This window comes from Neomonachus schauinslandi, chromosome 9 (assembly GCF_002201575.2).
Source record: "Neomonachus schauinslandi chromosome 9, ASM220157v2, whole genome shotgun sequence".
In the NCBI taxonomy this organism is placed as follows: domain Eukaryota; kingdom Metazoa; phylum Chordata; class Mammalia; order Carnivora; family Phocidae; genus Neomonachus; species Neomonachus schauinslandi.
Genome location: NC_058411.1, coordinates 73,678,258 through 73,704,841, shown reverse-complemented (window position 1 = coordinate 73,704,841; position 26,584 = coordinate 73,678,258). Strand labels below are relative to the sequence as shown.

Genomic DNA, 26,584 nt, shown 5'->3' with positions numbered 1-26,584 from the left:
ACTATTTCCCCATCCCAAACACACTCAAAGGTGCTAAAACCTAATTGTTAGTGTCTATTATTCAGATACCATACTATGATGTATTTTCTCTTTTCCACCATTTTCTTTTCCTCCTTTGAAACATTCCTTCACTCATTTATTCATTTTTTAATATATTCATCTCCCAAATGTTTACTGAGTGTCTCCTATGTGCTAAATACTGAGCCCAGGTTTGGAGAAATAATGAAGTGCAAAATACTCACAGACCTTAGAGATTTAAAGTTGTTAAGAGAATAGATCCTAAAAGTCATCTCAAGGAAAAATTTTCTCTTTTCTTTTCATTTATCTATATGAGAGGATGGAGGTTAACTAAACTTATTGTGGTAATCATTTCACAACAGATGTAAATCAAACCATCATGCTGTACACCTTAAACTTATACAGTGATGTATGTCAATTATTTCTCAATAAAACTGGAGGAAAAACAGAGTGAGAGGACTCCAGGCAAATAGAGAGGAACCAGCAGAAGGGGGCTAAATGATCAAGAAACTCTGGGGATTTAGGATATCAAGACAGCCTTGGAAGCAACTTGGACCTGCCAAGTGCTCTGATTTTACTGCTTCATTTGGTAAAGGGATCCCCAACTGGAAGAGAGGGGGGAGGTGATAAGAAATTGACTTCAAAGTGCCAAATTTGGAATGAGGTCAACAAGCTACAAACTTCACAAACATCCTTGCAATTGGCTACAGATTTCCCTGTTATAATTTGCCCCCCAACTCGTCTCTCTATATTATAACAATAGCAAACAATGGGAGAGGCACTCAGTGGGGAAAAAAGGAAAAAAATATATATTTGTCAAGCCTTCTATACAGAAAACTATAAAACTTGGTTGAAAGAAATTCAAGAAGGCATAAGTTAATAGGAAGATATGCCAAATCCATGGATTGTAAGAGTAATTATTGTGTAGATGACAATAAATGTCCCCATCCTAAGCAATCCCAATCAGAATTCCAGTAATAATTTTCATGCAAATTCACAAAAAGATTCTAAACTTATGTGGAAAGACATTGGGCAAAGACTATCAACAAGAGTTTGAAGAGAAATAAATTGGGAGGACTTACCTCACTCGATATCAAAACTTATAAAGCTACAATAATTAAGAGAATGTGCTACTGGTACAATAGGTACAAAGAGACAGATGAGATTCACTGAGAATCCAGAAACCAACCCATGCATATATGGACACTTAGTTTATGAGAAAAATACGACTACACAGCAGGTGCTGAATACAGATTTAACAAAAAAAAAATGTCTAAGTCAAATGGATTTTCATGTAGAAAAATGAAATTTGACCTATACGTCACACAATACACAGAAATTATGACCAGGATAATAACGGTCTGGTATCCAAGATCTATAAAGAACTTATCAAACTCAATACCCAAAAAACAAATAATCAAGTCAAAAAATGGGCAGAAGACATGAACAGACTCTTCTCTGAAGAAAACATACAAATGGCTAACAGACACATGAAAAAATGTTCATCATCATTAGCCATCAGGGAAATCCAAATCAAAACCACACTGAGATACCACCTTACACCAGTTAGAATGGCAAAAATGGACAGGGAAAGAAACAACAAATGTTGGAGAGGTTGTGGAGAAAGGGGAACCCTCTTACACTGTTGGTGGGAATGCAAGTTGGTACAGCCACTTTGGAAAACAGTGTGGAGGTGTCTCAAAAATTTAAAAATAGAGCTACCCTATGACCCAGCAATTGCACTACTGGGTATTTACCCCAAAGACACAGATGTAGTGAAAAGAAGGGCCATATGCACCCCAATGTTCATAGCAGCAATGTCCGCAATAGCCAAACTGTGGAAAGAGCTGAGATACCCTTCAACAGATGAATAGATAAAGAAGATGTGGTCCATATATACAATGGAATATTACTCAGCCATCTGAAAGGATGAATACCCAACTTTTACATCAACACGGATGGGACTGGAGGAGATTATGCTAAGTGAAATAAGTCAAGCAGAGAAAGTCAATTATCATATGGTTTCACTTATTTGTGGAACATAGGAATAGCATGGAGGACATTAGGAGAAGGAAGGGAAAAACGAACAGGGGGGAATCAGAGGGAGAGATGAACCATGAGAGACCATGGATTCTGAGAAACAAACTGAGGGTTTTAGAGGGGAGGGGGGAGGGGGGATTGGTTAGCCCGGTGATGGGTATTAAGGAGGGCACGTACTGCATGGAGCTTTGGGTGTTATATGAAAACAATGGATCGTGGATCACCACATCAAAAACTAATGATGTATTGTATGGTGACTAACATAACATAATAAAATTTTAAAAATTTTAAATTTAAATTAAAAAAAAAAAAAGACAACCTACAGAATGGGAAAAAATATTTACAAACTGTGTATCTGATAAGGGGTTAATATCCAAAATATATAAGGAATTCATACAACTAAAGCAAAGTATATATATATATATATATATACATATATATATATATGTATATATATATATATATATGTATATATATATATATGTATACATATATATATATATATATATATATAAATTTTAAAATGTGCTAAGGATTTTTATAGACTTATTTCTAAAAGAGATATGCAAATGACCAAAAGGTACATAAAAAGGTACTTGACATCACTAATCATCAGGGAATTGCAAATCAAAACCACAAAAGATACTTTGCACCTGTGAGAATGGCTAGCATCAAAAAGACAAAAGATAACAGGTATTGGTGTGAATGTAAAAGAAAAGGGAGCCCTGGTTCATTGTTGGTGGCAACGCAAACTAATACAGCCACTATAAAAAACAGTATGGCACGTCGACAGATGAATGGATAAAGAAGATGTGGTATATATACACAATGGAATATTATGCAGCCATCAAAAGGAATGAGATCTTGCCATTTGCAACAACGTGGATGGAACTGGAGGGTATTATGCTGAGCGAAATAAGTCAAACAGAGAAAGACATGTATCATATGACCTCACTGATATGAGGAATTCTTAATCTCAGGAAACAAAGTGAAGATTGCTGGAGTGGGGGGTGGGGTAGGAGGGATGGGGTGACTGGGTGATAGACACTGGGGAGGGTATGTGCTCTGGTAAGCGCTGTGAATTGTGCAAGACTGTTGAATCTCAGATCTGTACCTCTGAAACAAATAATGCTATATATGTTAAGAAAAAAAAAGAAGATAGCAGGAAGGGAAGAATGAAAGGGGGGAAATCGGAGGGGTAGACGAACCATGAGAGACGATGGACTCTGAAAAACAAACAGGGTTCTAGAGGGGAGGGGGGTGGGAGGATGGGTTAGCCTGGTGATGGGTATTGAGGAGGGCACGTTCTGCATGGAGCACTGGGTGTTATGCACAAACAATGAATCATGGAACACTACATCTAAAACTAATGATGTAATGTATGGGGATTAACATAACAATAAAAAAATTTAAAAAAAACAGTATGGCACGTACTGCATGGATCACTGGATGTTATACGAAAACAATGGATCGTGGATCACCACATCAAAAAACCAATGATGTACTGTATGGTGACTAACATAACATAATAAAATTTAAAAAAAAAAACCAGTATGAAGATTCCTCAAAAAATAAAAAATAGAACTATCATGCATTCTGGCAATTTCACTTCTGGGCATAAATCTGAAGAAAACAAAATCACCATGTTGAAAAGGTACTTGCACTCCCATGTTTAATGCAACATTACTCACTATAGCCAAGATAGGGAAACAACCTAAATGTCCATCAGCAGATGAATGGATAAAGATATATATACAATGGAATATTATTCAGCCATCAGAAAGAAGCAAATCCTGCCATTTGTGACAACACAGGTGGACCTTGAGAGTGTTACACTAAGTGAAATAAGTCAAACAAAGACAAATACTGTATCAGTTGTATATAGAATCTCAAAAATCTGAACTCATAGAAACAAAGAACAGATTGGTGGTTGCCAGGGGCTGTGAGGTAGGAGAAATGGGAAGATGTTTGTCTAAGGATACAAATTTCCAGTTATAAGATGAAAACATTTGGGGCGCCTGGGTGGCTCAGTCGTTAAGCGTCTGCCTTCGGCTCAGGTCACGATCCCAGGGTCCTGGGATCAAGCCCCACATTGGGCTCCCTGCTCCGCGGGAAGCCTGCTTCTCCCTCTCCCACTCCCCCTGCTTGTGTTCCCTCTCTCGCTGTGTCTCTGTCAAATAAATAAAATCTTAAAAAAAAAAAAAAGATGAAAACATTTTGCGGAGCTAATGTACATCATGGTAATTACTGTCAACAGCACTGTATTACATAATTAAAATTGCTAAGAGTAGATCTTCAACGTTTTTATCACAAGAGATAAAGAATAATTATACGAGGTGAGGCAACTGTTAGCTAATATGTTGGTAATCGCTTTGCAATATGTGGGTGTATCAGTACATTGTACACCTTAAACTTACGTATCATTGCTATATATTATATGTCAATTATAGCTCAATAAATATGGGGGGAAATGTTTAAGGAAAAAAGACTACAAAGAAGTACAGTGCTGTACACAGAAGAGACGGGGATAGCAGGAGTGGGCACCAGAAAGAGGCCATCTCCCTAGCTGACACTACTCCAGCACACCAGCCACCTTGCTCTTCTCCTGATATACCACTGCACATATTCCTATCATTAGCTGTTCCTTCTGCCTGAAATCTCTCTTGATATCCATCCTCTTGATTTGTTCCCCCACTTTTTCAAGCACCTGCCCAAATATTAATATCTCTGTTGGGCTTTCCTTAAAACTATTTAAAATTACAATTCCTACCCCACTTCTGGTCCATTCCACTCTTACATTTCATTATTCTCAAACAAACAAAAATTATAGTGCACTTACTGATTTGATCTTCTGTTGCTTTCCCTACCCCATTGAACTGTTCTATGTAGGTAAGAACCTACTCTGTTTTGTTCGCCTGCATATATTCCCAGTGCCTTGTAAGCACTTGATAAATATTTGTTAAATAACCCCATACCAGTCTTAGCACTTGAAGTGTCATTTTTCTAATGAGTATGATATAACTGTGACTGAAATTTGTCTCTGAAGAACAAATTTAAGAACTAATATTGATGGGGAAGAATTTTCTCTTTCTTCAAAATGGAAACAGGGAATCCAATGGTGTGTCTTCATGTTGTATCTATTACAACAAGCTCTATTACTGTTTAATTATTCCCCAGGAACCTTTTGCAATGCCTGGTGAGAAAAAGTGTAAGAGAAGGTAAGAACACAGTTCTGAAGTGCACTAATCCTCAGGGAATAGCAGGGCTTGGAATTTCATTGTAAATAAATAAAAGTCAAAAACAATCTCATCTACTGAACAAATACTTTAAAAATGTTATGGGAGAGAGTTCCAAATCTCAAAAGACTATGATGCAAAAAAATAAATACAGACGATACCTTCACCTAGGCTTAATCTTAACCATAAATATGAGCTCTGCAATTCATGGCAGGTTACAAACTGGATTCTCCAATTCTTCAGAAGTCCTCACATGCTTTTCACTTTGTGGGGTAATATTTTATTCCCCCCTCCCTGACCTTTCTTCTTGACACATATCCAAGGAGTGAGTTAAAACTTTGCATGCCCTGGGCGCCTGGGTGGCTCAGTTGGTTGGGCGACTGCCTTCAGCTCAGGTCATGATCCCACGGTCCTGGGATCGAGTCCCGCGTCGGGCTCCCTGCTCTGTGGGGAGCCTGCTTCTCCCTCTCCCACTCCCCCTGCTTGTGTTCCCTCTCTCGCTGTGTCTCTCTCTGTCAAATAAATAAATAAAATCTTTAAAAAAAAAAAACAACTTTGCATGCCCTATTACAAATGCTGATTTTCTGCATAAATGGATTTATTGGCAAGTGCTCTCTTCTTGCTCTGAAAATGTAAATATCTGATTAGAATAAAATTCATACAGAAAAGTTTGAAAATATTAATTTTTCTCTTGTTTCTCCAAGTCTGGGGAAGTACATTTATCTAGCTTTCTTATCTCTTTAAGATATACATAAGTATTATTTACAGCAAGAGGCCTGGGGATATTGTGTAAAAATGTGTAACTAATAAATTACTAGAGGTGGATGGATGATGAATTTTGTTGCTTGTTTAAGAGAGAAAATATAACAAATCTCTGATTCCACTGATATCATATCTAACTCATATATTGCTCTCAGTTTTACTAATTTAATATGCTTTGGTTTTATGTGAAACAACTTCCTTTAATGACAAAACCATTCAGCATCTGTGTGTTTCTTGCATTTGTAGGATCTTGTTTGGATTATGACATAATACATTTAGTATTCCCAAGAAATACTGTAACAGGAGACACAAACAGGGTGAGTATTGATGCTGATTTGATATACCACTGTAGTGTCCCATTGTCGGTCAAAATATTAACTAAGATGGCTTAGAGTAGGATACCAATGTATTAAGACACAGTCCAGAATAAAAAGGACAAAAATAAATGAGTTTTAAAAATTCAGTTGAATGAGTTATGAAGATAACCACTAAGACCTGTTAGGCATATAAGTGAGCCTTTTCATCAATAAAAGAATGCAGCAGAATAATTTGTGGGCATCCCATAGAGTATTTTAGAAACTTAAGAATATCAATTGCCTCTTACATTATGTTTTTTCTCTCTTTGCTTCTGTATATTTTGTCCTCACTATACACATTTAAGTACAATTTAAATGTAGTTAACTTAAAGGCACTCTATTTTTCACTTCTAGCGAATGGCCAAGATTCAGTAGTTCCCTACCTTGCTGTTTCTATGTAAGATTACATATAATTCTTTCTCAGATACAACAACCTCAGCTGAGAAAATCATACTATTATTCAGGATAAAAATCCTAAATAATCTTTTAAAAAAAAAATCTTACCATACAATAACAACAGATCAAGGGAGAATCTTTGTCTTCCAGGATGGGGAAAAAAAAAAAAAAAAAAACTCTTGTATTTGGAGAAATTCTGGTACATGCCTTCCACTGCCACCTGATACGATATGGTTTCTATGGGAAACAAATAGACTGAACTGCCAAGTTGCATTCAGACTTGATACAGCCTACGTAGTGCCATGGGCAATGAGTATACATGAACAGCAGTCCTTCCACCTTAGATGCCAAATGTGATAGCCAAGAGTAGGTTTCTAAGGAAATAAGACATACAGAAGTTAAGCTGTGATTCAATAACAACAAACTAGGAGTAATTTTAGGTGCCAAAATGTAAGCCTCTTCCTAATGCTGTGGAGCTGAATCCAACAGGCTGGATAGAGAGAAAGCATTTTTTACAGAGCAAACATGTCTGGTCATATAATGAACTATCTAATGAACTAGAGAGCTGTTTTAGTCATCACTTTATAATATCATAAACAAGAACAAAAAGGAATATTCCCAGTGCCCTTTCACTGTATCTCAGTGAGACATTTTGAGATGTCTTAATATAAGTAGTACTTGATTTGATATTCTTATCAATATTACTAATTACAACAAATTAATTTTACATTATACTTTAGAAAGAAATTTCAATTTTGCACTCCTAATATGTAATCCAGTATCCTGCCCTATTTAATGATTGCCCCACACCATGTTTTTATTTATATTATTATTTACATCTCATCAAAATGAAATCATACTCTTGGGGCACAGGTTATGATGATCAGAGCTTTGTTGCTTTAACAGAAACCTCACTGTTTATTACTTTATCAAAAAAAAGAATCTCGTGTCTTCAAGAAGAACCAGCATACTCCACTCAAGTGCAATAACCTAGTCATCTCCATGTCTTCCAAAACCAGTGAATGTGTCCAGCACAGAAACCAACTCCGTTAGCCACTTCATCCTCATGGGCTTTCCCTCAAGCCCAGAAATGCATCTCCTCTACTCTGGGCTCTTCTCAGTAGTCTATGCCCTGACTCTGATGGGGAATGCAGCCATTGTCTGTTCTGTGTTGTGGTACCAGCGGCTTCACACCCCCATGTACATCTTCTTGGGAAATTTCTCTCTCCTGGAAATATGTTATGTCACCATGACTGTCCCTAACATGTTGGCCAATTTCCTGTCCACAAGCAAGTCTATCTCCTTTGTGAGCTGTTTCACACAGTTCTACTTTTTCTTCTCGTTTGGGTGTGATGAGGGCTTCTTCCTTTGCGTCATGGCCTTTGACAGGTACCTTGCCATCTGTCGTCCTCTATATTACCCATGCATCATGACTAAACAGCTGTACAATGGCCTTGTCATCTTCGGATGGTCATGTGGGTTCATCCTCTCCCTAACCCCAGTTGTTCTCATTTCACGGCTGCCCTACTGTGGCCCAAATACCATCAACCATTTTCTGTGTGATCCTGTCCCATTGATGTTGCTGTCCTGTTCTGAAGACACCATCACTCAGTTCATCTACTCTACTTTCAATGCTATTTTCATGATTGGCACCTTTCTCTTTATTCTTTGCTCCTATGCTCTGGTGATTGTGGCTGTGCTACGGATGCCTTCAGCAGCAAGCAAGCACAAGGCTTTCTCCACTTGTGCTTCTCATTTAGCAGTTGTCACCCTGTTTTATGGCTCCGTCATGGTGATGTATGTTAGTCCTGGATCAGGACACCCAGTGCAAGTGCAGAAAATTGTGACCTTATTTTATTCTGTGATAACACCACTCTTCAATCCTCTAATTTATAGCCTCAGGAACAAGGAGATAAAGACTGCCCTAAGGAAAGTCTTTGGGACTGAAATGCCTGTCCATAAAATATAAATCAGAAGTCAGAGTGAACCAAGTTCCACCACAGCCTATCTTAATAAAATATGAGCAAGATAATTTTCTAGAGAATTCAATAATTTTGGTTAGGGAACTGTTACAGTAAAGCCCACCACCATCTTAAATATCTCACTACATGATGGAGTTTTCTTTAATAAATAAAACTGTCTTAGTCTCTTCAACAATTGCTGTTGGGAAAATTGGACAGCCACATGCAGAAGAATGAAGCCAGACTACTTTCTTACACAATACACAAAAATAAACTCAAAATGGATGAAGGACCTAAATGTGAGACAGGAATCTATCCAAATCCTAGAGGAGAACACAGGCAGTAACCTCTTTGACCTTGGCCACAGCAACTTCTTGCTAGATATGTCTCCAAAGGCAAGGGAAACAAAAGCAAAAATGAACTTTTGGGACTTCATCAGGATAAAAAGCTTATGCACAGCAAAGGAAATAATCAACAAAACTAAAAGTCAACCTACAAAATGGGAGAAGATATTCACAAATGATATATCAGATAAAGGGCTAGTATCCAAAATCTATAAAGAACTTATCAAACTCAACATCCAAAAAACAAATAGTCCAGTCAAGAAATGGGCAGAAGATATGAAGAGACATTTCTGCAAAGAAGACATCCAAATGGCCAACAGACACATTTAAAAAATGCATCACTTGTCATCAGGGAAATAAAATTCAAAATCACAATGAGATACCACGTCACACCAGTCAGAATGGCTAAAATTAACAACTTAGGAAACAACAGATGTTGGTGAGGATGCAGAGAAAGGGGAACCTTATTACACTGCTGGTGGGAATGCAAACTGGTGCAGTCACTCTGGAAAACAGCATGGTAGCTCTCCAAAAAGAGGGCACTCGTGATGAACACTGAGTGTTGTATGTAAGTAATGAATCATTGAATTCTACTCCAGAAACCAATATTGCACTATATGTTAACTAACAAAATTTAGATTAAAAAAGAACAACAAAAAATAAAAACAGTTTAACTGACACTAGATTTGCAGCAAAGGGAGTTAAATCCTAACTAACGTTTGGCCCTTTATATTTAGCATCTATCTTAATCCTCCTGGAGATAAACAATAGTCACAAAATTCCTAATTCTTATTTTGAGTTTTCTCTGATCTACTACTTAACATGCATCTAAGGCTATTAGTTTGTTTTGTTAAAATCCTTAGAGTAAAATCATGCATCATTCTTTGGAGTTAGAGTGATAAGATCACACCTGCAAGGTTGGACTTTCTCATACAGAAATCCTTCCTTTTAGTCAGTACCTATCAGTCAAGGAGAGTTTGTTTATACTGTTAATTCCTGAACAAGTTTATGACCTATGTTACACCCTTCTATATTGCTCTAATTCTGAAATACAAAATGGATTTATACTTCCTAAGAAACTCAGCTATATAAGAAGAGTTCAGTTTTCTTAAGATAGTTTTCTTTTTTTTTTAACATTAAGCAGGTAATTTTTAAAAATTTTTATTTAAATTCAATTTAGCTAAAATATAGTGTATTATTAGTTTCAGGGTAGAATTTAGTGATTCATCAGTTGTATATAATACTCAGTGCTCATTACATCCAGTACCCTCCTTAATGCCCATTACCTAGTTGCCCTATCCCCCCCTCCTCCCCTCCAGCAACTCTCAGTTTGTTTCCAATAGTTAAGAGTCTCTTATGGGGGCACCTGGGTGGTTCAGTTGGTTAAGTAACTGCCTTCGGCTCGGGTCATGATCCTAGGGTCCTGGAATTAAGCCCTGCATCAGGCTCCTTGCTCAGCAGGGAGCCTGCTTTTCCCTCTCCCTTTACCTGCTACTCCACCTGCTTGTGTTCTCTCTCTCTCTGTGTCAAATAAATAAATAAATAAATAATCTTTTTTTTAAAAAAAAGAGTCTCTTATGGTTTACCTTCTCTGCTTTCCTCTTATTTTATTTTTCTATCCCCTCCCCTATGTTCATCTGTTTTGTTTCTTAAATTCCACATGAGTGAAATCATATGACATTTGTCTTTCTCTGACTGACTTATTTCGCTTGGCATAATACCCTCTAGCTACATCCATGCCATTGCAAATAGCAAGATTTCATTCTTTTTGATGGCTGAGTAATATTCCATTGTATGTAATTATATTGATGGCTGAGTAATATTCCATTGTATGTATTTATATGGATGGCTGAGTAATATTCCATTGTATGTGTGTATGTATATATGTATATACCACATCTTTATCCATTCATCACTAATTGACTGTTTTTAGAACTATACTTTATTTCAGTATTTTTGTTGTGTGGTGTATTTAAGTATTATCCAAAATGCCTCTAAAGATCATATCTTATCTTCTTAAATACATAATTGCAATTTTTGGTTTGAATATACATCTTATTTTAACCCTTAGCCATCTATTTTTTCAAGTCTAACTTTCTAAAATGTAATAAAAGACAATAGGAAAATAAGACGCACTTATGGTGCTACATTTATAGCCTTCAGAAAGTCATCCCTTTCACAAAGTGAAGTGTAACTGTAACTGGACATCCTTCAGGAAAGAACCAAGGATTTGAGGTTGCTTGGACTTAGAGGGGCAGGATTTCTGGGGATTTCATAACAAAAGAGACGTTTTCTTTGTTCTTTTTCACAGAAGCAAAGTGAATTGAGTGGCTGAGCAGATGCCTGGACAAATTACTGATATAGGAAAAAAACCTCAATTAAGAACTTATTTAGGGGTGCCTGGGTGGCTCAGTCAGTTAAGTGTCGCCTTTGGCTCAGGTCATGATCCCAGCCTCTGCCTGCTTCTCCCTCTGCCTGTGCACTCTCTCTCTCTGCCAACTAAATAAATAAAAATCTTAAAAAAAAAATAACTTATTCTGAAATATCTTTAATATAGGTATAAGATGGTAATATTGTTCTGATTATTTTAATTATGATTCCTCTCTGGGTGCTTATGGCTTATTCATTCTGTGGTCATCAGTATTTCTTAGTAGGTTGGGAAAAGAAATGAATCTGTGTGGTAATTAATAAAATATGCTGTTGATTCTTTCTAAAGGTGTGTGGTTTCTGCATTTGTAACCAACTTGGAGGTAACGATTAACAGGCTCTTTACATATCAGACTTCCCATATCCCAGGAAAACTTTCACCTGCTATTTCAGGCTGCTACCACTTATGGAATGAAATCCAACTTAATTCATAACTTTTGCTGAATTCGGGATTTTATAAATTAAGAATATTTTGATAATAAAATTTGAAATTTTTTTTCTGATTTGTCTATTTAAGAGATGAACTATCTATAAGGATACAAATAAAAGTCTATCCTACTCAATAGATAATTTCTGGTCTTCATAATTTCCCCTCTCTCCCCTTGACCACTATCTAAAAGTTACATTTTTTTCAAACTATATAATAAATTCTTACCTCCTCAAATACAGAGGATAGCCTTTCAGCCCACTTCATTTATTTCAATAATATGCACTATTTGAGCATTTATCAGCTGCTAGTCACACAGAGATAAATCACTTATAAATATCATCTCCAAATTTTCCAAAATATTTTTCAAGAAATAATCCATGTGAAGTTAATAGAAAAGGGTGGGGAGGGGTCTATTTAATTAAAAAAAAAAAGTCCTATGGGCACCTGGGTGGCTCAGTCAGTTAAGCATCTGCCTTTGGGTCAGGTCATGATCCCAGGGTCCTGGGATTGAGCCCTGCATCCAGCTCCCTGGTCAGTGGGGAGACTGCTTCTCCCTCTGCCCCTCCCCCCTGCTCATGCTTGCACACACGTGTGCTCTCTCTGAAATAAATAAAATCTTTAAAAGACAAAATGATTCTCTCTCCCTCTCCTTCTGCCCCTCTCCCCCCCCAAAAAGTCCTATGTTTAAAAAAAGCAAGTAATAGGTTATGCCAAATTAAGCATATTCATGAAGACTTCAAGAACATCATAAGCATTATGAATCACCAAAATAAATATTTTAGGATGGAGCTTTATCCAATTTTGACAGGATAACTTCCTTTTCCCTAATATCACCTTATTGAGACTATTCCACTGAATATGTTTTGGGAATAGTCACCTCATCTATTATATACAACAACCCTCTGGAGTTGTTATTATCCATGCCATATTTTTAAAAATTGGAAAACTGCAAATGGAAAGATATATCATGCTCATGGATAAGAAGAATTAATAATGTTAAAATATCCATACTATCCAAAACAATCTACAAATTCAGTGCAACTCCTATCAAAACACCAACAGCATTTTTCACAAAACTAGAACAAATAATCCTAAGATTTGTATGGAATCACAAAAGACCTTGAATAGCCAAAGCAATCTTGAAAAAGAATGAAGCTGGTGGTATCCCAATCCCAGATTTCAAAATATACTACAAAGCTCTAGTAATCAAAACACTGGCACAAACACTGACACCTAGATGAATGAGACAAAATAAAGAGTCCAGAAATAAAGCCCATACTTATGTGGTCAATTAATCTATGACAAAGGAGACATGAATATACAGTAAGAAAAAGAGCTTTTTCAATAAATGGTGTTGGGGAAACTAGACAGCTACGTACAAAAAAATGAAACTGGACCACTTTCTTACACCATACACAAAATAAACTCAAAATGGATTAAAGACCTAAACGTGCAACCAAAACCATAAAACTCCTAAAAGAAAACATAGGCAGTAATTTCTTGGATATCAGCCTTAGCAACATATTTAAGGATGTATCTCCTGAGGCAAGGGAAACAAAAGCAAAAATAAACTATTGTATGGGACCAAAATAAAAAGCTCATGGACTGCAAAGGGAACCATCAGCAAAGCAAAAAGGCAACCTAGTCAATTTAAGAAGATATTTGCAAATGATTGTTCAATAAGAAGTTAATATCCAAAATATATAAAGAACTCATACAACTCAACACCAAAAAAAAAAAAAAAAATCCTATTTAAAAATGGACATAAGACCTGAGTAGATATTTTTCCAAAGAAGACATACAGATGGACAACAGACACATGAAAAGATGCTCAACATCACTCATCATTAGGGAAATGCAAATCAAAACCAGAATTAGATTTCACCTTGTACCTGTCAGAATGGCTAAAATCAAAAATAGAAGAAATAATAAGTGTTGATAGGGATGTGGAGCAAAGAACCCTCATACACTGTTGGTAGGAATGTAAATTAGTACAGGCACTATGAAAAATAGTGTGTAGTTTCCTCAGAAAATTAATAAGAGAAATACCATATGATCCAGTAATTCTACTACTGGGTATTTACCCAAAGAATGAAAATGCTAATTCGAAAAGATATATGCACCCCTATGTTTACTGCAGCATTATTTATAATAGCCAAGATATGGAAGCAACTTAAGTGTCCGTAGATAGACAAATGGATAAGGAAGATGTGGTATATATAAAAAATGGAGTATTATGCCACCATAAAAAAGGGCGAGATCATGCCATTTCTGACAATGTGGATAGACCTAGAGGGTATTATGCTAACCAAAATAAGTCAGAATGAAAAAGACAAATACCATATGATTTCATTTATACATGGAATTTAAAAAAAACGAATAAGCAAAAAAGCAAAAAGCAGAATCAGACCTATAAATACAGGGAACAAACTGATAGTTTCCAGAGGGCAGTGGGAAGATGGGCAAAATGGGTGAAGGGGAGTGGGAGATACAGGCTTCCAGTTATGGAATGAATAAGTCACAGGAATAAAAGGCACAGCATAAGAAATATAGTCAATGATATTTAATAGTGTTGCATGGTGACAGATGGTAGCTACATTTCTGGTGTGGATAGCATAATATATAAACTTGTCGAATCACTATGTTGTAGAGCTGAAACTAACATAATGTTGTGTGTCAACTATACTCAAATTTAAAAAAAAACAAAACAAAACAAAACAAAAAACACAAATTCAATTAGGAAATGACCAAGTATGCATATTTGGCCACTTCTCTCTCTTTCACCCGAATTCCACAGGAGACATAGCAACACTCAGAGTCTTTATAAATGGCCTCTGGAAGGCTGTACAAAGATGGGAACATAAATACCCTGGGCTGTACTGACTAAAGCAAAGCCCGGCCCCAGAGCCCTTGGGACTTAGCTGCCATAACTTCGGCAACATCTCACTTGACAAAAAGAGGGCCTGAGAAGATGAGATTTACCCCAGGTGCACCACTTCCTACCAATGCCTTTCAGGCCCAGAGCTGATTTCTTCCCAGAGTTTGAATCCAAACACCTCATCAGGACCTGGTTTCCCTTGGGTACTCCTAACTTAAGCAGCGACTTCCAGGCCCAAAGTATATTTCCTCTTCAGCAGCAAAAATGTCCTGTTTGGCTTTAGGTTAGCTTTATCCTGGGATATCCAAACTGGCATTAAAACTCTGAGATATCCAAACCCAGAACTTTACTGTATGTGCTCAACTACATACTGACAGGTTGAATAAGACAAATGAGGCATGGAGCTCACTGGCAACATCAGAGAGCCTCTGTTGCTATGGCACCAACTCCAGGAAGAAAACACAAAGAAATGGAATCAGAATGTGGAAAGAAAAGAGAGAAAAACATAATAATCATAATCATAATCACAATGAAGAGTGATAGAAAAACATATAGGTTCAAGCTTACATTTGAGGAATTTATCTGAAACTGAAACATCTAGAAAATTTCAATTTGGGGGCTGTCTAGGTTGCTCAGTCGGTTAGCGTCTGCCTTCGGCTCAGGTCATGATCCCAGGTCCTGGGACAGAGTTCCTCATTCGGCTCCCTGCTCAGCGGGAAGTCTGCTTCTCCCTCTCCCCACTCCCCCCCCTTTGCTCATACTCTCTCTCGCTATCTCTCTCTCCTTCTCTCAAATAAATAAATAAAATCTTAAAAAAAAATTTTTTTTCAATTTTTTTTCAGAATGGCTGTCTCCACTGGGGAAAGTGAGATGTCAGAGAAGACTGGTTTCTGAGGCACTTCTGAAATTAAAAAGGGAAAGAGCTGATTTGGAAGGTCACATACTAATGGGATACAACATAAATATTTCTAAAATATCGTACCAAAAATTACATACTGTATTATTCCATTCCATCTCCTTGAAATGACAAAATTCTAGAACTAGAGAACAGCTTAGTGATTGCCCAAGGGTTAAGGAGGTGGGGCCAGAGGGAAGTAAGTGTGGCCATACAAGGAAAACACCAAGGATCCTGGTAGTGATGGAAATGTTTTGTATATTTCCTCTTATTGAAGTCAATATCTTGTCTGTGATCTAATACTGTAGTTTTGTAAGATATTACTATTGGGAAAAACTGGGTAAAAGGTACATGGATCTCTCTGTGTTATATCTTACAACTGCATGTGAGTTTACAATTATCTCCAAATAAAAAGTTTAATTAAAAAAGAATAAAACAGGGCGCCTGGGTGGCTCAGTTGGTTAAGCGACTGCCTTCGGCTCAGGTCATGATCCTGGAGTCCCGGGATCGAGTCCTGCATCAGGCTCCCTGCTCGGCAGGGAGTCTGCTTCTCCCTCTGACCCTCCTCCCTCTCATGCTCTCTGTATCTCATTCTCTCTCTCTCAAATAAATAAATAAAATCTTTAAAAAAAAAAGAAGAAGAAAACAGATGAACACAGGGGGAAAAAGAGGCAAACCATAAAACAGACTCTTAACTATAGAGAACACACTGACGGTTGCTGGAGGGAAGGTAAGCAGGGGGATGGGTTAAATGGGTGATGGGTATTAAGGAGGGCACTTGTGATGAGCACTGGGTGTTGTGTGTACGTGATGAACCACTAAATTCTATTCCTGAAACTAATACTATACCATATGTGAACTAACTGGAATTTAAATAAAAACTTGAAAAAAAAAGGAGGGAAAATTTTCAGATCATTATACCGGTATAATGAACTGATTGTGGATCAGGCTGTCCTTCTGTGTAGGTAAAACAGTTCTCTCCTCTCGTTTTTCCTTTATCTTATTAGTTCTTTAATAAATACTTACTGCACACACAAAAGAATAACAAAATAAATGGAAAATAAAGATTGTACCAAAGAGTTTAGACATCGATCATCAAAGTGACAAAAGCTCAACAGAAGATTTTCAAAAGCCAAGTCATTTAGGGAGGAGGTTAAAAAGGAGTCTCCAAGTGCAATATGAAAGCATTAATGGGTTGAAGACTTCCAGATACATCATTGGTACTTCCAAAATGGAAAAATTAGAGTATTCTTAAGTTAGCACCAGAAGAAAAAGAGGAAGTAAAACCAGCAATTAATGCTACTCAGAAATATTTGTCCCAAGTTACTTTCTGCAGGGAATGTTGAACACTGAACAGAGTTGAGTGGGATATTTCTTTTTATTATGTCATGTTAATCAGCATACATTACATCATTAGTTTTTGATGCAGAGTTCCATGATTCATTTTTTGCGTCTAACACCCAGTGCTCCATGCAGAACGTGCCCTCTTTAATACCCATCACCAGGCTAACCCATCCTCCCATCCCCCTCCCCTCTAGAACCCTCGGTTTGTTTTTCAGAGTCCATCGTCTTTGAGTGGGATATTTCCACCCTTGCTGCCTTTCTCAGCTTGGATTACAGACATTCTGGCCAGTTCCTGCCACCTCACACCTGTGTGCTAAAATGACTAAAGCTTAGAGAAGAGAGAAGTTACCTAACACAAGCTACAGAGTGTCTAACACAAGAAGGTGACATCTGAAACTGGCCTGACTCCTACCTTCCTATGAATCATGCCCAGGAAGTCAAATGTACCTCATTGTCAGTGTAGGACTACCATGTATCTGCTTAACCAGCAAAGAATGAAAAGGATATAAAGTGTTCCCCTTGCACAGGGTTCCTTGCTGGAACTTTTGCCAAAGTAGCTCATTACCCTAAAAGCTCTCTGTGGGCAATGATTGTTTTGAATAAATCTTTGTTCACAACGGGCACTCATTTTTCAATGAAATTCATTATACCAAGATAAACAGCAAGTTAAACCATAGACGGCAGCTTCTGAACAACCTGGTCAAGTTACTGTTTGAAGTAAAAATATTTTTAAAAGAAAAGAAGCAAAAAAAATAATAATTTTTTAAAAGACATTTATTTTAGAGAGAGAGCGAACACACACACGAGTAAGTGGGGGGAAGGCCAGAGGGAGAGAATCTTAAGCAGACCCCCTCCTGAGCACGAGCCTGATGATCCCATGACCCATGAGATCATGACCTGAGCAGAAACCAAGAGTCGGACACTTAACTGACTGAGCCACCCAGGTGCCCCAGTAATAATAATGTTAATAGCAGTTTTCCAGCGTGGCTAAAAAGCATAACAATGACCAAGAAAGAGTAACAGTTTGAAGCTATAGGCAGATTAAATATAATTTTTCACTACAGGCATCCTATTTGTGGAAAGGGAATAAACCAAGTTGAATTACAGCCAAATATAAACTCTTACACTCTGTGGGTTTCTGTTTAATCCTTTTAAGTGGTAAGACTGTCTTCCAAAGAATTTTATGAGTATGATATATTAGATAATGCCTGTGAAATCTGTTGACACAGTAATCAGCACATAGCAGGTACTAAAACTGTCATCTAGGCATGATATAAAGCTAGATAGAGTGTTTATATCCATTGGGACAGGAAGAAGATAATTTTAAAATCTAAAGAGACATAGAATCCTCAGGGTTGAGGCCATAAGAGGAGCCTCTGAATGTTAAGTGAAACTCCAGGTTTTCCTACTGTCAAAGCCTGAAAGCCACTGGATGGTTCCAGTGGGCATCAGTTCCTGTGGCCGTGAGGCTGCAGGGGGAGTAGAGACAAATTCTAACAGCACTACACTCAGTGATAAAGATGGGCAGGGAAGTTTCTTCTAGTGGATGACTGGGGAGATACTCGGGATTTGGGGATTTGTTAAAGTGAACTTGAATGTCATCTGAAGAAACACGTAGGAGGGAAAGGAACTCCAGGAGCTTTGAGACAACTGGTGACATCCTCTATGAGGCTGGTTTTTAAAATCCAGAACCAGTCTGGAGGTGTCAGGTGAGCAGCAAACCAGAAGGGCCATTATTAGGTGACAGTCTCACTAATGGATTCAGGGAGGCCCTTCCACCTTTGAGCTCATCCCTGGAAGTAAAACCCACTTGGGGATTGATTGATGCACTGTGATTGTCTCTGCTGCTCCTGAGGGGAGGCCTCCAGGGACAATGTGTGGCCAGAAAGAGACGCATAATAAAATGAATGGAGAGTTTCCTGACAGCCTACTCCTTTTTGTTTAACAGCTAAAGAGACTCCTTTGTGAGGCTCAAACTGTGAGAGTGTGCCACGAGGAATCCAAAATCCTGCATACCTCGGCCCTCTAAGAGGTTACAAGTGTGAACCCCTCGACTGCTACAGAAAATATTGCTACAGAAAAAAACTGTAATATTGCTACTGAAAAATGGCTGTGAATTTTCTTTTGTATTTTTATCTATAAATATATTTCATATTTTAGAGAAAGTATATATAATAATATATAATTTTTTTAACAAAGCCTTCATTCTTCTCTGCAGGGCATCTCAAATGTCTATCCAGAATATATTTGTTTAAAAATCTCATCGGGAATATCTGAGCTGCCACTTCAGCTTTGCATTATAGTCCAGATAAAAAGATGACAGAAGGCAGTGGGCTTCATATCACTTCAGAGGAGATAAAGTATTTCTAAGTAGTGGATATTTATTTTCATTAAGTACAATTAAGATTTAAGAACGCCTATATCTGCAGAGAAAGGAAAAATCAACAGGTAGTCCAAAATAGATCCTACAATGACCCAAGGCAGGAAGAGAAGGACTTAAAACATGAGGCAGGAATAGAAGGATTCTCAAAGACGAAGAAGTCTGCTCCTGAACTGAGAAAGGAAGGAAGAGCATTCACAGTAGTTCCAAGTTTTACTACAGGTAAGAATTTGAAAGAAAACTTTCTTTCTCCTTCTGGACATTTTCTTTCCTCTTCCCTCAAACTTTGTTTCACAACCACTCATTTAAGAGCCACCCTCAAAATATCGAAGGCAGCTTCTCAAAGGCTCCTTATTCTTTCCTTAATTGTCAGGTGAGTTTACACTGATTCTAACCAAGAGTGAAAGGAGTAATTCTCATCCAAATAAAACCACCCCGAAATACACCTTCCTTACACTCTTGTTCTTATGACGTTTCTTTGCCCTATTTATATGCAGTCTTACCCCCCCCCATTGTCAGTTTCACTGTATAAGTAAAATTATGGTCACACTAAAGAGTGTGGGGGCACATATTATATACTTAAGTTAAATTTCAAATATAGAAAATTTAGGTTGTCTAGTTCTGGGTTAAAGCATCATACCATCCCTTACAATCACTGAATTTCCAGCCCATAGCCTCCTTCAGTGAGCCCACAATCTTGGAGTTATGGTTTATAGTTTTCCCATTTCAGTTCACCAGTCTATTTGTATGCCATGTTTGCTCTCTGAAGGATCACAGTAATCTTCTCATATTTGGTCTCCCTTTGGTATTTAGTGGAAACTGCTGTCCTAGAAGATACCTGCCTCACCATCTTAGCTGAAATACCTGATGTAAACTATTGAGAGAGAGTATGAGAAATATATAAATAATCTTCCCTATTGTATACAGCCTCATCTTAACACAGCCTCCCTGAGGCTAATCCTCCACATACACAAGTGTAAATTTGATATAGGCAAGTCTCATGTGAACAAATTGCATCAAAAACAATAAGGAAATACAGCTAATATATACACAGCTTACAGCCATGTAGAAAAAAAGGTTGGGTTTTAGAATCGACATACTCAGAGGGACAATAAAATTCAATGCTACATTTAGAAATGTGAAAACGCTTGTTTGTTTTAAGGCTCTAGAACTGGAGACGAGAGAGCAGAATTTAATGAGATAATGAACATTAAGTGAGTGTCACAATAAATACTTAATGCATGGCAGTGGTTGTTGTTACACTTACTATTTTAGAAGTCAAATGTGTTTTAAAGAAAGTGTCCCAAAGTGGGTTCATGTCATAAAAGATACCAAGAATTAGGACAGAGTGCAGGTCAAAGAGGAATGGAGGATTTAAGATAGTCATTTCCAGCTTTGGCTTGTAGCCTTATTAAAGTTCTTCTTCATTATTTATAATAATGGGAATCTGGTTCAAAGGAGGGAAAGCTATAATACATGTACAATATACTTTTGCAGCCATCTGAGAAAAATAGGGTCCACAATAACCAAGTTTATGGGAAAAGGTCTGAACTAATGTCCAAACACCTAAGTTTTAGATGTGTTTCTTCCATCAAAAGTCAGCTGATCTTGGATCAGTCTAACCTCTCTGGTTTTGGTTTCTGTGATATGAGGAAATTGAGCTTGATAATCTGTGAGATCCCTTCTGACACTAACATTCTACACTGGTGTGTTTCTCTCACAGTTTTAGAATTAAATACATGCTTTTGTTCCTTTTTTATTGTCTTTTTACATAAGACAATTCATCACCATGTAGTAACAAGATGATGAGGCATCTGAGCTGAGAAACGTGTTCCTCCATCTGCCTCCATCTATTTTTCTATTTGAGAACTAGGATCTCCTAATAAAGGAGTGAAGCCAACTTGGGTCCTCTTGGTATCAAAATAGCTGTTGCTCAGCAAGTAGAAGTTAAATACAGGTATAAGAAGCTAATAGGTATGTTAACTAACTGGAATTAGAATAAAAACTAAAAAAAAAAAAACACTAATAGGTACTTGCTAGAATGGAATTTGTGGCAGTGTCTTCAGCACCCTGCTTCAGTCAACAGAATTATTCAGGACAGATCTCCTGACAATATTATGTTACTGACAACATAGTAAGATGCTCTTTTTGTACTGACCTAGCTCAATTTCAGGTTATATTGAAACTTGGATTTTTCTTAAAATTTTCCAAAATACTATACAAAATTTTCTTTTCAGCAAGAAGAAATATAAGGATATGATTATGTATATTATGAAAAAATATATATCAAAAAAGAATTAATTTAAATGCAAATGGAGAAAAACTGTTTGGACTCACTGTTACATGATGCCAGTGAAATTTATACTGTGAAAATGAAGACTGAGTGGGGGCTGTGGGAGCATACCAGGTTCTCCCAGAATCCTGATCTCACTGGACTAAGCCAGATCCTGGGAAGGAAATTATTGAATTCAGAACCATATAGAGCCTTTTCACAAAAGTGCATTAAAGGAGTATATAGAAGTCAGAAGAAATAAAAATAACTTTTAAAGAGATGGAAAATGACTAATATAATGATCCTTATTGCTCATTCCCTTCATAGATTAGGAGAATGAACATCTCAGAAGCCAGCAATATCTCTGGGTCTGTGAGTGAGTTCATTCTCCTGGGTTTCCCATGCCGCAGGGAGACATCCAGATCCTCCTCTTTGTCATCTTCTCCCTCATCTACCTTCTGATTCTCATGGGGAACACATCCATCATCTGTGCCGTGTGGTCAAGCCGGAAACTCCACACACCCATGTACATCCTCCTGGCCAACTTCTCTTTCCTGGAGATCTGCTATGTCAGTTCTGATGTGCCCAAAATGTTGACCAACATCATCTTCCAGACCAAGAGCATCTCCTTTGCTGGCTGCCTGCTCCAGTTCTACTTCTTCTTCTCCATGTGTGCTGCTGAAGGCTACTTTCTGTCTGCAATGTCCTTTGATCGGTTCCTTGCTATCTGTCGACCTCCACATTACCCCACCATCATGACTCACCATCTATGTGCCCAATTAGTGGTTTCCTGTGGGGTAGGTGGCTTTCTATCCATACTGATACCTGCAATTCTTGTGTCCTGGGTGCCCTTCTGTGGCCCTAACATCATTGACCATTTTTTCTGTGACCTGGGACCACTGCTGGCTCTGTCCTGTGCTCCAGTTCCCAAAACTACTCTAACTTGTGCTACTGTAAGCTCTCTTATTATCTTCATCACCTTCCTCTACATCCTTGGGTCCTATACCTTAATTTTGCCAGCCGTCCTTCAGGTCTCAGCTGGCTCAAGTAGGAACAAAGCTTTTCCACATGTGCCTCACATTTCTTGGTGGTTTCCCTGTTCTATGGTTCTATGGTTCTATGGTTCTATGGTAATGGTGATGTATGTGAGTCCAGGCTCCAGGAGCCATCCTGGGACACAGAAATTTGTGACCTTGTTTTCCTGCATGGCAACCCCATTCTTTAATCCTCTGATTTACAGCCTTTGGAACAAAGATATGAAAGATGCACTCAAGAAAGTCCTGGGAGCACCATCAAATGAAATTTCTAAAAATAAAGAGAAATGATATAAATTTTCCTATCATTCTCTCAGGAATACCGAATTTCTCCCACAGAGGGGAGAAAACTATCTTCTGGGCATATTTGAGTGTTTGATTCCTTGCTCTCATGAAAGTGTGACTCGTTACACACAAAGAACCTTCATCCTGTCTCAAAAGCAAATACCCACAGTCTTAAAGGTCTATTGTGGAAAGTTCTGTACAGTTTTCGTTCATCAATGTGTCATTTCTCTGTTTTGGTCATTTTTTGAAGTCTGACAGCTAATGTAATCAAGTTGATAAGTACAAAGCTAACACTTGTATCTTGGCTTTTATCCTACTACTATTTTTTGTGTTTCAAATTTATCACTATTTCTTCCTTTCCAATTACAGATTTTTCTATAATGAAATATAGCATCTACTCATTGCACTAACAAAAATTCAATTCTTTGATTTGTAAGATCAAGGACCCAATATCTGTCACTGAAACAGTAGTGTTTTTTCATTTGTGTTCTCTTTATTACCAAGCATTGGTAAATTGTCCAGGGTGTGCAGCAAATGAAAATGGGAAATGATATGTTTGCTTCTTACAGAAAATTCTTAGCCCAGTTTTGAAGAGGATACATAGAAAAGCATGCACACATTCACATATGCCAAATCATTAAGCATTCCTTACCCAGACCTGGGTTTCAGCACCTTCTAAGCTTTGGGTAGAGGAACATTTACTGGTGCAGAAAATAGGCATGATAAACCAGGGAACAGACTGTCAAACAAAGTATAAGATACTTACAGGCAATCGGCACTTAATATAAAATTTTGACTTGGCCTGATCATCTGCTTCTACTTGGAAATATTCATATTTTAGACCAGGGCACAAAATTTCCTTTTCTGGGGGAAGGGGTGGTTTGTGAAGTTGTCTCCTACATATTGGAAAAAAAGCTAATGATTTGACTGACAACATCCAACCCAGACCAGAACTCAATTAGATATCTTAAAGTCTTCCTCCAAGTTATTTTGGCTTTGGGGATATTTTCTGTAATAGAATATGCTAAATGACAAAGCTTCCTACACTACTGTAGGAAAATTCATGACAACCTACAATACTGAAGAGTTTGTTTTGTTTTGTTTTGTTTTGTTTTGTTTATGGTATTATTTTTGTTTACTTTTTTTTAATTTTATTATGTTATGTTAGTCACCATACAATACATCATTAGTTTTTGATGTAGTGATCCACGATCCATTGTTTTCCTATAACACCCAGTGCTCCATGCAGTATGTGCCCTCCTTAATACCCACCACCGGGCTAACCAATCCCCCCTCCCCCCTCCCCTCTAAAACCCTGTTTGTTTCTCAGAGTCCATAGTCTCTCATGGTTCATCTCTCCCTCCAATTCTCCCCCCATTTTTCCCTTCCTTCTCCTAATGTCCTCCATGTTATTCCTTATGTTCCACAAATAAGTGAAACCATATGATAATTGACTTTCTCTGCTTGACTTATTTCACTTAGCATAACTCCTCCAGTCTCATCCATGTTGATGTAAAAGTTGGGTATTCACCTTTTCTGATGGCTGAGTAATATTCCATTGTGTATATGGACCACATCTTCTTGATCCACTCATCTGTTGAAGGGTATCTCGGCTCTTTCCATAGTTCGGCTATTGCGGACATTGCTGCTATGAACATTGGGGTGCATATGGCCCTTCTTTTCACTACATCTGTGTCTTTGGGGTAAACACCCAGTAGTACAATTGCTGGGTCATAGGGTAGCTCTATTTTTAAATTTTTGAGGAACCTCCACACTGTTTTCCAAAGTGGCTGTACCAACTTGCATTCCCACCAACAGTGTAAGAGGGTTCCCCTTTCTCCACAACCTCTCCAACATTTGTTGTTTCTTTCCCTGTCCATTTTTGCCATTCTAACTGGTGTAAGGTGGTATCTCAGTGTGATTTTGATTTGAATTTCCCTGATGGCTAATGATGATGAATATTTTTTCATGTGTCTGTTAGCCATTTGTATGTCTTCTTCAGAGAAGTGTCTTCTCATATCTTCTGCCCACTTTTTGACTTATTTGTTTTTTGGGTGTTGAGTTTGAGAAGTTCTTTATAGATCTTGGATACCAGCCCTTTATCTGTAGTGTCATTTGCAGATATCTTCTCCCATTCTGTGGGTTGCCTCTTTGTTTTGTTGACTGTTTCCTTTGCTGTGCAGAAGCTTTTTATCTTGATGAAGTCCCAAAAGTTCATTTTTGCTTTTGTTTCACTAGCTTTTGGAGATGTATCTTGAAAGAAGTCGCTCTGGCCAATGTCAAAGAGGTTACTGCCTATGCTCTCCTCTAGGATTTTGATGGATTCCTGTCTCACATTGAGGTCTTTCATCCACTTTGAGTTTATCTTTGTGAATGGTGTTAGAGAATGGTCGAGTTTCATTCTTCTGCATGTGGCTGTCCAATTTTCCCAGCACCATTTATTGAAGAGACTGTCTTTTTTCCATTGCATGTTTTTTCCTGCTTTGTCAAAGATTAGTTGACCATAGAGTTGAGGGTCCATATCTGGGCTCTCTATTCTGTTTTTGTACCAGTACCATGCTGTCTTGGTGATCACAGCTTTGTAATAGAGCTTGAAATCGGGCAACGTGATGCCCCCAGCTTTGTTTTTCTTTTTCAACATCTCCTTGGCGATTTGGAGTCTTTTCTGATTCCATACAAATTTTAGGATTGTTTCTTCCAGCACTTTGAAAAATGTCATTGGGATTTTGATCGGGATGGCATTGAAGGTATAGATTGCTCTGGGTAGCATAGACATTTTAACAGTGTTTATTCTTCTGATCCATGAGCATGGAATGTTTTTCCATCTCTTTGTGTCTTCTTCAATTTCTTCCATGAATGTTCTGTAGTTCCTAGAGTATAGATCCTTTACCTCTCTGGTTAGGTTTATTCCAAGGTATCTTATGGTTTTTGGTGCTATTGTAAATGGAATCCTTTCTTTAATTTCTCTTTCTACAGTTGCGTTGTTAGCATATAAGAAAGCAACTGATTTCTGTGCATTGGTTTTGTATCCTGCCACATTACTGAATTGCTGGATGAGTTCTAGTAATTTGGGGGTGGAGTCTTTTGGGTTTCCCACATAAAGTATCATGTCGTCTGCAAAAAGAGAGAGTTTGACTTCTTCTTTGCCAATTGGAATACCTTTTATTTCTTTTTGTTGTCTGATTGCTGTTGCTAGGACTTCTAGTACTATGTTGAACAACAGTGGTGAGAGTGGGCACCCTTGACGTGTTCCTGATCTTAAGGGAAAGGCTCTCAGTTCTTCCCCATTGAGGATGATATTCACTGTGGCTTTTTCATAGATGGATTTTATGAGCTTGAGGAATGTTCCCTCTATCCCTATACTCTGGAGAGTTTTAATCAGGAAAGGATGTTGTATTTTGTCAAATGCTTTTCCTCCATCAATTGAGAGGACCATATGGTTCTTCTCCCTCCTCTTATTAATGTGTTCTATCACATTAATTGATTTGCGAATGTTGAACCACCCTTGCATCCGGGGGATGAATCC

General features: G+C 37.7%; 1 protein-coding gene and 1 pseudogene across 1 annotated transcript; both read left to right on the top strand.

Moving 5' to 3' along the window:
* Positions 1-516: 516 nt before the first annotated feature.
* LOC110585522 (olfactory receptor 11H2-like) lies at positions 517-8,777 on the top strand. The gene is made up of 3 exons (XM_044918282.1): positions 517-607; positions 6,303-6,373; positions 7,803-8,777. The coding sequence occupies exons 1-3, from the start codon at positions 517-519 to the stop codon at positions 8,775-8,777; spliced, it is 1,137 nt and encodes a 378-aa protein (XP_044774217.1).
* A 13,298-nt stretch (positions 8,778-22,075) lies between these two features.
* Positions 22,076-23,064, top strand: LOC110585314 (annotated as a pseudogene).
* The last annotated feature ends 3,520 nt before the right edge of the window (positions 23,065-26,584 follow it).

Bases quoted from the DNA above. Each gene is read 5' to 3' on its own strand.
- LOC110585522 (XM_044918282.1), top strand. From the start codon at position 517: ATGATCAAGAAACTCTGGGGATTTAGGATATCAAGACAGCCTTGGAAG. The intron at 608-6,302 runs GTAAAGGGATCC...TTGCATTTGTAG, and splicing joins TGATTTTACTGCTTCATTTG to GATCTTGTTTGGATTATGAC. The intron at 6,374-7,802 runs GTGAGTATTGAT...GCAATAACCTAG, and splicing joins TAACAGGAGACACAAACAGG to TCATCTCCATGTCTTCCAAA.